Source organism: Thunnus albacares, chromosome 4, assembly GCF_914725855.1.
Source record: "Thunnus albacares chromosome 4, fThuAlb1.1, whole genome shotgun sequence".
NCBI classification, from domain to species: Eukaryota; Metazoa; Chordata; class Actinopteri; order Scombriformes; family Scombridae; genus Thunnus; species Thunnus albacares.
The window spans coordinates 15,740,417-15,753,514 of NC_058109.1; the positions used below are offsets into that span (position 1 = coordinate 15,740,417).

Sequence of the window (13,098 nt, forward strand, 5' to 3'; positions counted from 1 at the left end):
GCTGGTTTATTACACCTACTAACCCAATGTCACAACCTTTTATTTCTATCCATTGTGTGTTGTTGTCCTCAAATATATTATGGATACAAAACAAAATAAACAAAGAGGGTTTCATATCAGTAAGATACATCTTATGATTGCTTCTGAAGCAACCATATAACAACTTAAAAGCCTCAAGGAGATGTTTGGAGTTGTTTTTATATTAAGGTTTGCCTTTCATTCCTTATCAGTCCTAGGTTTGCTGCCTAGTTCCCTTCATATAACTTATTGTGAATAAAATCTAATGTATTTTAACTCACAGTTTTGGCATTACCTCAGACAGAAGTCAAAAGGTTGTTAATTATAATTTGAATATCAATGCGGAAGGAAATGCGTCAGCTGGGAAAACACTATTTTTTAATATAGTTTCCCTCTTTATTGGTTTATTAATTGCTGCTGCAGAGACACCAGAGTCTGTGGTAGTAGGATTCTTACAAAGGGAGAATATCACAGATAACAGAAACGTGGGTTAATCTGATCTCACATTTAGTGTTTTTTTCCTGTGGATAATTAGCTGCGTGCCTTTTTGTTGCCTTTTTTTAATTAGCCTCATATTCACCTACATCAACTTACTCTCCCAAAGGTTAATAATATTCTCTGAATGCTGTACATATATGTACACACGCAAAGATTTATAGTGCAGTCCAAAGTATTTACTCCAGCACATTGGACTTTCAGCTTTGGTAGTGTTTGAGGGTGTGTGATGAGGGTCTCATCCATATGGGTAAAAATGTTGGAATTGTAATGTTCTTGATTCATACAGTAGTTTGGTTTTAGGACAATGAAACAGGACAGTGATCCTAAGTATAGAACCTAAGCAAACTGTACCTTTTTCAGGGGAGTGTTTATGATTGACATAATCAATAACCTTGAGTTGTGTGCATAATAGGGGTGAGTAGTTTTAATATATACAGTGATATGTAGTTGGGACATACTGTAAGCCAGTGGATACTTACTTGCCATCACACTTTACAAAAAGATTCAAAGGCATATTGTGTTATGTAGGGAAAGAGCATACAGCCATGCTAGTGGCTCTGTGATACTGTACTTATCGTCAGCATGCTAGCATGCTCACATGCTCAAAGTACAACTAAGGCTGATGGGAATGTCATTAGTTTTGCAGATGATATTTGGTCATAACCAAACTATTAGACAAATGGTCAGGTCATCAAATTTTTGGTCATTTTATTTTAGTTTTTAGCCTGATAAAAGCAGTAGATGAAAAGTTCAGAAATCACTAAAGTCAGTTCATCTTGAGGGGGACATGAATGTGTGTATCAACTTTAATGGCAATACATCCAGTATTTATAGACATTTTACTCAAAAACACAAATGTGAACCCCATGGTGGCATCAGAGGAAAAGTCAGGGGATCATCACAGTCAGTAGGACTCATCCTCTGCAGACCATGAATGTATGTACAACAATTCATATCAATCCATCTAGTAGTTGTTTAGATATTTATTTTAGTATAATGTATTAAACTAGACCAAAGTGGTGGACCAACCCACCAACATTGCCATCTCTAGAGCAATGCTGCTATTCATTCCTTATTAGTCCTAAGTCTGCTGCCTAGTTCCCTTTATATAATCTATTGTGAATAAAATGGCTAAAAAACACCATTTGGTGTCTGATTTGACAGTTTTCATGATGGTTGATAAGTTTGTTTCTATGAACATAAAAGCACACTCTCACACCAGACACACAAGTACAAAATGAAAATACTGTTGCCTTTTCAGCAATCACTGAATACATGTAATCTAGCTATAATACCTTATTGTAACACTCTACTTTTCTCTCTCCAGGGACCCATGTGATGGAGGGTTCAGGGCGCATGGCGGTGACTGCTGTCGGTGTCAACTCTCAGACTGGAATCATCTTCACTCTGCTGGGGGCCGGTGTCGAGGAAGAAGAGAAGAAAGAAAAGAAAGGTAAGATCAGTATACCATTAACTCATCTTTTTTTATAAACATGACCAATAAGATTTTTCTGCAGTTGCTTCAAGAGTATTGAGGTACATTTTTTAGGTACATACATTATTTGTCAGTGTTGCCCAGCAACATACCTTTGAAAAAGCTTTTCTCATTTCATTACCTTATGTGCTGAAAGTATCTGTGTTTTATCTGTGTTCTTGTTATCAGAAGACTTATAAACAATAAACTCTCAACTCTCACCTGTTGAACTCATGTGACATTACCTTTTGTAAATATTGGTAGTATAGTACCTGACAATAAGTCTCTGTGCACAGTTGTCTTTGCTGAATGTGTATAAATAGTGTATAAAATGAGTATTGGTGGTACAGTTGTGAGCTGCAGTATCCAGGTTCTGTGGGTTCAGGTGCATTATTGTCATTACTCTCTTATCGTTCCAAATTCGCCTCGAAGGAGGGGCAGTGGAAGACGGACACCAGAATACAGGTAGAGTATCACCTTTCTCTGACCCCTGGGAGTGGTACTTGATCCTTTTGACCTTGAACCCCCAACGATCCCCAATAAATCACCGTTACTCTTCACCCTTCTCAGTAGCCAAGCACCCTTGCCCCAGTTTAACTCCTCACTTAAAAAGAGAAGCCTCATCATCACAACACTGCATCTTTTTAAGTGTTGACAGATGACACATTTCACAATGCATAATCTTCTCCCGTTCTTACAGGCACTGCACTCATCAAACTAACTAGCAAGCATTCAACATCAGTTCTGTCTCTTAGATGTGTTGAATGCCATAAAGACAGGCTGTCAGACTCATCTCATTGCTGTATTACAGAACAATGACATGAGAGCAACAGCCGTGCAGGTGCACAGCACATGTATCAGCAGTAGAGAGTGAAGTAGACAGAACAAGGTTTTGTGAAATGTTATTTTTACACCTTTCATATTTACACACATCAGTATTGATTTGTTACCACTGTTACCAGTGCCACTGCCGGCAGCTCGTTGGTCTCAGTGAGCAGGTACCCCAGTAGCCGGCGTGAATAGCATACTGTATGTTGTGAAGTGTTTTGACTTGGTGCTGTCTTAGAATTTTCAATTTATAAAGATAACAGAAACACGTCTTCCCCTGTGGATACTACTATCCTCCTCTGATCTGAAAGCTAACAAATGCGACAGTATATGTAATCTTATTTTGAACTGTAATTGTAGTGCATAGACAATATGATTTTGATCTGGTTGTAGTGCAGTGTAAGACGCATTATTTTCTCAGGTTTTATCAATCTGATCAGATTGATTAACTTGTAAAAATAATCCCACGTGTCTGATCAACCAACAAAAAAACTGTGTTACACGTCACTACACCAAGGAAGTAGTCCACAAACTATTCAAATTCACTGTAAACTGTCATTGAAGCCCTTTATGTTAATACATCCTTTGTCATTCTTGATTCTTTGACTCAAAATTGTTGTTTTCATAGTTGAAATCACTGGGGAATTTCTTTCAATATCTTACCAAAAATTGTGCACCCTTTATTTGTACCATATGTCTGCATTGCCTTATGAGCTCCATACTCATGTATGGCCAGCCAAGTTAAAACAAATCTGTTTGAGTTAAGACTACATATATAGAAGTTGTTAAAATGAGGGTTAGCTTTAAGCAGCTGAAACTTTTGTAAAAGGTCACATCAGCCATTTAAACAAATTTAATATCGATCAGATGGATATACAATAGTGCTGACAAAACACTGCTAATAAGATAATGCTAATGAGATAATAAATGAAGTGCACAATTGAAATAAAACTTGCAGACTTAGTAAATGTATTTTGTTAAAGCTCAAGATAAAGAAAACAATTGAACACAAGAAAACAATATGTGACCTTGTTTTGAATGTTCTTTTTCCAGTACTCATAGTTGATGTGACTGCTCTCAGAAGATGGTTACTACAAACTACCAATCAGGGGTTAAGGCAATACTGTGTTTCACTTCTCATATTTACACAAATTAAATTCACTATCCCCATAATGTAACTGGTTGGCACATGTGTTTTCTCCCCGGCTAATATGTGGACCATTTTAACTTTATTTACTTTGCAATGAAGAAATTCATTTTAGATTGGCTATGCAACACTTTTGATGTACTTTTTTTTTTCAGTTTTTCTGCTGAATTATGATTTTGTTTTGCTCAATATTACATGAATAACATGGTTTAAATTAACCTCACATTTCAACTGAAAAATGCAAAAAATGACTGCAGTTAATATATAATACTTGTTAAAAAAATCACTATTCTTAATCATACATGCAAGATTATATACAGCACATACACACAAGTAAAACAAATAGCTGTTTTGTTAATTGATCATACAGTAGGTTTACCTTTTTGTAGCTCTGGTTTCAAATTTTGTTATATTATTTTCTATTTATGTTCAGATTTCATGTTTCATGTCTGTCCAGTGTTACACTTGTTTGTTTTATTGACATTACATTTAGTAAACCACTGTAGTGACATACATATACATGAATAATAGACACAATACAAATTTATAATCCTCACTGATCACAACACCAGACTTTAGTCTACAGATGCTGAATCTCTTAAATGTGCTATAACCATGTTATTTCTGTTCATTGTCTTGTGTGTGCATGTGCGTGCGTGTGTGTGTGTGTGTGTTTACGTGTGGGCGCGTGCATGTGTGTTTTTGTTAATTCATGTTCGGCCCTCATTGTTACTGGCTAGACTGCTCCCATCCTATCCACCCCATCGCCACTATAGCCACGGATGGGGCTGCAGGCATTAATGCCCCTGGCAGTGCCAGCCTAATTAATGGTAGGTTGACAAAACCTCTGATCTCTTTCTGTTGTGACCTTTGACTACTCCTACCATCTCCATTTTTCAACTGCCTCCTACCACGAGTGTTCACCTTCTGCTCTGCTCTGTCTTCTCTTTTAGTTGTGTTAGACCCTTTTTTTACCCATGCTCTTAATGCATGTCCCTTTTAGGTGTAGAAATTGGTCTCTCATTTCTTTTTTGTTATCTTTGTCTTGTAAATGTAAACACTACTACTACTAAAATTAAACAAACAAAACATGCCATCATTAGGTCTCTGTGATGCTTACAGGTGGAGAAAATGTTTTGAGTCCTTTTGTATTCCTATTCATTCCTTAAAGATTTTGTGAAGGATAGCTTTTGTGAGCTCTTACAGCATTTGAAAAAGGACGTCCTTAACAGTGCTGCAGGAATATTATTTGTTTTGGTTGTGTAGTAAAAGAACTCTCAGCATATTAATTCATTTTTGTGACAGCAGACAGGACGCTGGCTGAATAGTGGTGGCAAAATCATACTGTAGGGCCATCTCCTTTAGTTGGGTGTCCTCTGAGATCACTTAGTGTAAATCCTCCATTTTTGTGTCCGCTGGACAAGATGCAAAAAGATTAACTCCGTTCGTCGTGGCACTGGATTCGCTCTTATCTTTGTCTCCTTGGAGAACAGCCCCAAAGTGTTTGTACTCAAGGCAGATGGGGCGTGATTTGTAATGGTGACCTTGTGCTGTACTGGGCTGGAACAGAGCGATTTGTCATCTTCAGCTTTATTGTGACTCCAGGGAACTGGCTAATGTGGAAGTGGAGGTGAAATGAGCCTTATTCTTCACATACAGTACATGCAGAAGATTCTCTGAATATGTGGCTGTACCTTAGTAATTTTCTCAGTGACATTTAAGCACAAAGCACTGAAAGACAGACTTAAATTGTTGTTGTTGTTAAATTTCTAGTCTGCCTACTACTGAGACGAACAGTGTATGTCTCTATAATTATATCCTGGGTAGATAATGGGATCGACACAGCAGTGTATAATAAATGCTTTCTTAATTATATTCTTATTTTTTAAACATCGTGTGCACATTTGGTTTGAAAGCACACGTTGACTTATTTTTATGCTTAAAAAGCTTTCAGAAAGATATACTGTATATGTACTTCTAAGAAGAAGGCTCTATTACACTACTGGCAAGATGATTCTGTGATTTAAAGCAATGCTGTTTGACTGAAACGCACATTTAAATTAAGTTCTTTCCTTGTGTAAGCAGAATCCTACAGCATAATAAATCCACTGTCCCCGAACTTAGATTTCGATTTTCCTCCAGTTGTTCTTATGTAACTTCATCGTGTGGGAGGCTTTTCCTTCAGGCTCTCTCTCTCTTCCTCTCTCTCTCTCTCTCTCTCTCTCTCTCTCTTCGTATTGTTCACATCTCCAGTCTGCTTCACTCTAAGTGTGTGATCTTGCATGTGCTTTCTGAATTTTCTCTTATGCATGCCATGTCTTTGTTCGTGTGTACTGTACGTGTTTGTGTGTGTGTGATATGTGTGTTTTTGTGGTATACTCTCCCTCACCATCAGTGTTCAATGTAAATGCTGTATCTATGTCTTGATATCCCATTTTATAGCCTGATGGTTTGACTTGTATTGTTGATGATAAGTGTGCGTGTGTGTGTGTGTGTGTGTGTGTGTGTGTGTGTATGTATAAAAAACAGTATATTACTCCAAACAAGAGTGTGCAGTTTTTTAAAAAAAAACATGTTTACCATAATATTATGTCACACTCAATATATTTTGATGTCAAAATATTTTTATTTCAGTATGGCCCATCAAGCATTTTTAATTACCTGATTATTTGTTTATGTAATAAAATAACATCTATTAAAATCTCATTTCCTCCCATTTCATTACAAGAAGATTTGCACACTGTAGTACTTGTCTCTGATTAGTGTTAGAATAACTCAATTAAATCTGCCAGTAGGTGTAGCTACCAGTTACATTACATCACTTACATATCGCAAGCCTTTCTATGTGACTGTCGCAGAGACGTTGTAATAAAAGTCATTTTCCTGTCTCCCTGTTTGTGATTTTTTGGTTCTCACTGTGTGTGTTTTGTCTCTGTGGTGATTATTTGTTGACTCATCTGCCTTGGTTATTTTTGTTGTTACTGTCTTGTATGTCTCCATCATAGGTAAAATGCAAGATGGCAATATGGAGAGCAACCAGATTAAAGGTAACCAAACCATATCTCTCACTCTCTCCTCCCCTGCCTCCTCTTTTCCTCCTCCTCCTCCTTCTTCTTCTCATCTGTTCCCTTTATGGTGTGCAGTGTAAGCTCTGGGTCAAATGCAGGTGGAAAAATCTTTCATTACTTTTTTCAGTCCACATAATATTCTAAACTCTTAATACCTCACCATCTCTCAAAGGATTGCGCAGTACTAATTCAGAATGGATTCCCATTGACTTTCAAAAAGTCTACATCTGACTAAGTCATTCCCAGGCAATTAAACTGCTAGAACAAATCAGACTTTGCAGTATATTTGACCCTGGCTTGACCTGCAGTCATATTAGGTTAGAAAATTTCCCTCCCTTCCACTCTGTCTGTCACTGATGTGTTGTCCCTGGTCTGTTGTTCTGTTGTTGTTCTTGTTGTGTTGTTGACTTGTCTTGTTCTCTCCGAGAGAACAGCAACCTGTCCCTAAACTACTGCATCCGCATCACTCGGGCTGCCCTTTTCCACCAAAAACACCCAAAACTGTCCTGTTAGTACTCTGCCCAAGTTATATATTCAACCACAACCTGGTTTCCCTTTTTCCATCTTTCATGAAATTTCTCTCAATCTCATAAATTGTCAGCGTGTCACAATCTGACATAAATTGGCCTGGGAATAAAGGGATACTGTGATATCTTTGATGGTGTCTTTTAGAGGTGTAATAAATGTTTATTTTTATTTTTGTTAATTTATCAATTTAGTCTATGAAAAGTAAAAAGAATGACAAATAATAGGTTACCAGAGAGATGTCTTCACATAGTTTATTGTGTCTGACCAACACTCAGAAACCCAGAACGTCAATTTTCAGTAATATAAAACAGACAAAGAAAGCAAATCTTTGCATTTTTGAAGCTGTAATCATAAAGTGTTTGGTATTATTTGTTCTTACAAATATGAATACATTGTGATTAATCACCAACATTGGTAAATTATCTTTCATTAAAGATACATTTTATTTTATCAACTAATTGATTAGTTAAATCATATTTTACAAGCAGGGTTTTGTCACATCAACAGACACATTTTTTTTTTGTCATCTACAAATTTTATCCTGGAAATTGTTGGCATCCTCACCACTTCTAGTTTGGTTTCCAGTTGGACTTTTAACAGCTCTACCAAGTCTAAGCAGTCATGACAAAATATTTTCTTTTGACACAAAAGCATAATGACACGCAATAAGAGACACAAGCTGAAAAATTCAAAGTACACAACCAGAGAGTATGACAAATGATCAACATTACAAAGATTTTTCATGAGCATCAAGCACATGCCTCATTGTCATTAGGAAACTGGGCTAAAATGATTCTTAGTAATGGGTTACATTAACAGAGAAGCACTGTACAGTTTGTATGAGTGTGAGAGGGACAGAGAGATGGAGACAGAGTGAGATAATTGAGGATTGGTTTTACAGCCTGAACAGTATTTTTTGCAGAAGATCTTAAGAATATGAAATTTTTTGCCACACCATAAACCAGTCCCATTACTATGGAGTAGATAAAAGATCAATTAATCTCAAAATGTGAAGATATATTGCATGTTTGAAATATACAGTACATGGATGATTATGTATCCTAGCAAATGCTTTGGGTTTGGACGTTTTAACAAGTGAAAGCCATTTTATTATATTTTATTTTTTGTGCAGGACAAAGAAGGTTTGTTTCAGTAAAATCTATGATCACACTCATACACAAGGTTTTACTATTTGGAGATTGCTTGTCATTATAATTATGTGAGAGTAGATTTTCAACAATGTGAAGTTTGTTTTTAATTCTGTTGACTGTCAGTTTAATGATGATATTATTGTCAGTGTAGAAGTTGAACTTTCTTCATCTTATGTTTCTGCGCTGTCTTCCAGTTTGGTATAAAACTGATTTTAAAGCATTGCTGCTTGTCTATACATCTGTACTTCATGGTCTATAAATCAGTCAATGAGTTAATACTGAAATATATTTTTGGTTCATTTTTAGAATATGAACTCTCCAGACCTCTAGGGTCATCTGACAATGGTCTACAAAGTATTCCCAGAGTAAAAACAAAATGGCAAACTAAACATCAATGTTTAGTTACTATGCTACACACTGGAAGACTTGAGACTATATTTTATTTATGCATTTAAAATTTGCTTTTTCACTTTATTCCTTTTAATTTTTTTGTTTCTTTTCTGGCTGCTCCGTATTTTTAGTTTTTTGTAAAGCACATTGAGTTTCCTAGTGTGTGTGAAATGTGATATATATACTGTAAGGTTTCCTTTTCCTCACTTTCTGTAAATGCTTAGCAGGTTTCTAAATAATCTGTGAACATGGCCTGGACCTCGAATGTAGGACTACTGAATTATTCATGGCTTACTGCAAATATGTGTTTGTGATGAAAAGATAGCAAGAATGATAGGACACAGTGTTTCCCTCACTGTAGCAAAAGAAGACCTACAGTATCATACAGTTTTTGTTTTCATATTCTACACACTAAGATGGCTCACAGGCCCTTTGATCTTATCAAGAAGACAATGCAGGGACAAACATAAGCAATCCTTATTATGGTATGTGGAAGCTTTATCCATACCAATTAGCTCTCATCTTGTCACGGGATGACACAATGATGTCTCCTTGGTTTTAAATCTTAATTCTACGTCCTGGAGCTAATGGAACACCTGGGTGTTAAATCCTGACTCCCTTTTCTTCCTCATTTCCTTGGTCTAATCTTTATCTCTAACACTGCTGTTGTCTGTTTTCTTGTGGTGTTTACAGTAAAGAAGCAGGATGGAGCAGCTGCCATGGAGATGCAGCCTTTAAAGAGCGCCGAGGGTGGAGAAGCCGATGAGAAAGAGAGGAAGAAGGTGTCCGTTTCGAAGAAAGAGAAGTCTGTGCTGCAAGGGAAGCTGACCAAACTGGCTGTCCAGATTGGCAAAGCAGGTAAAGCAAATTGCACATGGACAAGTCCATCACTCAGTCACTCAGACAGCTAAATCAGGGGCAAGAAGGTACTGAACCATCATCCTGTCCATCAAAGCAAGATGTTGCACTGTTAAGACTCACGTCTCGGTCGCTTAAAGCAATCAAATCAGTTTTAAATAAGGCTAAAGTGTGTGTTAAGGAACTGTTGAAGAGTCTTTGCACTTTTTTTTTATTACCTGCTCTCTAAGAACTTTGTGAATCATTTACGCTGGCATTGATACCTTTTGCTAGTAATGTGGGAATCAGTGGAATATAGTCGAGTTCTTGTGTCCGATCCACTGAATTTAAAAGAACAACCCTATCACACCACAGCAGTTTTAATGTTGTCTTATTGTCTCAATAGCTAGTTAGCTAATGTAATACATTAGCTAGCTAACATTAGCTCTCTCTCTCTCTCTCTCTCTCTCTCTCTCTCTCTCTGTCTCTCTCTTTCTCTCTCTCTCTCTCTCTCTCTCTCTCTCAGTCCTGTTAAAGAAAATAAATGTTCTCTAACATCATAATTGAGGGGACCTATTATGCTCATTATTATTATGCTCTATATTTTTATTTTCCACTAGAATGGCTTTGGATGATTCACAGTTCAAAAAACTCCTTATTTATTTTATACTGGCCCTTTATGCAGCCCTTCAGTTCAGCCACTTAGCTCCTGTCTCTTTAAGGCCCCCCTCCTGATGAGCCCACTCTGTTCTGATTGACCAGCTTTCTGGAAGCCTGCCGAGGGGCAGCCGTAACAGAGTTATGTTAAATTACTATCGATGAAAACCCAACATTTCCTGCTTTACCGCTTCAAATTAAAAGCTTCTAAATTACTAAATAACAGGAGACTTTTATGGTGAAGAATTTACAGAAACAGCCACAGTGATGATGTTTGATAAAGAACTGCAGACACTGGTGCCGGAATGGGGGCACAATGAGACTCTTTGTCCTCCCACTTTCAGGTGTTATGGTAATAAAATGGTAATGTCTAAACCAGGTATTACAGTCACAGCGATAATGTCTAAGCCTACTCTACCGACCATGAGTATTATGGCTTCCAGTTCGGACTAGTTTAAATAATTTGACCAAAACTACGACATTGGGCCCTATTTCTCGTGATAGTGCAACAACCAGTGCAAGCAGCACACGGGCTGTTTGGTGTTTTCCTAACTTTCAAATTTGCTTTGCCTGTCTGTTTGGTATTGTGGTGCCCAGCGCTGCATGCACAGTGAACTGCTGTTTCTGGAGCAAACAGTCCCTCTGCTGCCACTTCTTGATTTTTATCAACAAGAGCAAACTAAATACTTGCTCTACTGCAATGTACTGCAATAATGGATTAATACTTTGAAATATAAATAAGTTATTTCAATTATATACTCTCCAACTAGAATCGGCACAGAAAATAATGTTTAATGTGGTTAAAGCATCTGTATTGATTTGTAAATGAATGTGGGTGATTCTTACAGTATCTGTTGTCCACAGTTGCTTTATACTATATGAGAAGCTTCTCCCTCAGTTCATTAAATCCCTGCAGCATCTGAAGGCAGCAGGACTGATATGCTGATAAATCTGCAGCCTCTAAGAAGTGCCGCCCCAGAGCGTAGTGCCGTTATGCATGGCTGTTCACTGTGTTTACCTTCATTAAATCAGCTGAAAACAACACCAGGCTTCCGCAGAATAAACACACACACCTTTATACACATCAGACTGGTTGGTTATAACTTGATATTCTACCTTTTTATGAATAACACATTGAGTTACCAGGGCTCATCATAACCTCTTTTCCAACTTTCTTTTCTGCAAAAGTAGCATCTCATGTTTTATTCTTGAGACACATTGCAGTGCAAACGCTGTTGTGTAACATTAATTACTAAACTATGTGACCAATTACAAGGTGAGATAGGCTACATTAGAGTTATGGCTGAAATAGCATCGTTCCCCCCACTTCAAAACTCATTCTGACGCCGCTGGCTGCAGATGACCAGCACACCTCCAACAGATAAACAACTTATTTTACTTTGCTGTGCTGTGTAATGGAAAAACACTCACAGCGGGCCAGCTCGATTCGAGTCATAGCTTGGCGTGACTACCCCCAAAACAATGGAAAAATGTCACAATGTTAGTGCAGTGGAGCAGTGAGCTTGTGCGCTATGCATGGAGCAGATGACCATATAAAGAAATCCATCACAAGCTGACATTGGCCCAGGCTGAAAGTAGAAAAAGCTGTTGGAAACCAAACATTCAGAGCAGTCTGAAGCGGATGCTTTGTGCTCACAGGGATTACTTCTACATACATTTACCTCATTATTTGACACTTTGGCCACATTTAATATGAACATCAGACATTGTAACATTATATATATGACTGAAAATAAGGAAAAGCATAATAGGTCCCCTTTCAACAGTAATTGCATAATTTTGATTGTAGGCTTCGAACTTAATAACCATGCTACTAGATCTTCGTCAATGACAGCCTACAGACAGGCCTCCCTCCCTCTACTGTGACAGGAAGGCATAGCAGGTATAGTTATGAAAAATGAACAGTGTATCTATATCAGCATCTTCTGATTGCCCGTTATTACTGAAGCAATTATGCCTTCTATGAAGAGGCGGTAAGAGATGAATATGGAGGCGAGAGAGGCAGCCATGCAGCTAGAGGAAGTGCATCTTTGTCAGCAGTATTAAGCTGAGCACCTGCAAGTGAGGATGTCAGTCAGAGGGCCACAGTAGGTAAGAGTTGGGTTGGTTAACATGTGAGGAGAATTTACTGAAATATACTTAATTGCATGTATCATTAATTAACTGTCATGTAGCAGTGTTTGAACCAACCTCAGTCACAGGTTTGTTTTACATACAAATGTTTTAATATCCCTTTAACAGTGTCTCAAAAGTAGTCATTCCAGGCATATATTTATTTAATTATTTGCAAAAATTACCTTTTATGAACTTGGGCCCCTGCCCCTCTAACATCCCCTGCACGTCCCTGTCAGAACAATGAAATACTGTGGATGGATTAGCATACAAGCAGCACTGTAAGATCAGATGGCATTCCTGCGGGTCTGGCAGAAAATGTTTGGACTTTGTTCACTCCAGGGCCTGAGACCATCTAATATGTGTGCC

General features: G+C 37.6%; 1 protein-coding gene across 10 annotated transcripts in view; it reads left to right on the plus strand.

Moving 5' to 3' along the window:
* The window catches only part of atp2b2 (ATPase plasma membrane Ca2+ transporting 2), a 152,576-nt gene that overhangs the window by 106,630 nt on the left and 32,848 nt on the right, over positions 1-13,098 (plus strand). For 7 of the 10 annotated variants that reach the window (XM_044348954.1, XM_044348952.1, XM_044348948.1 and 4 more), the window contains exons 6-10: positions 1,844-1,969; positions 2,423-2,455; positions 4,706-4,795; positions 6,971-7,012; positions 9,796-9,960. In XM_044348954.1, coding sequence (XP_044204889.1) covers positions 1,844-1,969; positions 2,423-2,455; positions 4,706-4,795; positions 6,971-7,012; positions 9,796-9,960 — 456 coding nt within the window. The remainder of the gene's footprint in view (positions 1-1,843; positions 1,970-2,422; positions 2,456-4,705; positions 4,796-6,970; positions 7,013-9,795; positions 9,961-13,098) is intronic. The other 3 variants (XM_044348949.1, XM_044348950.1, XM_044348951.1) reach the window with 2 other exon arrangements.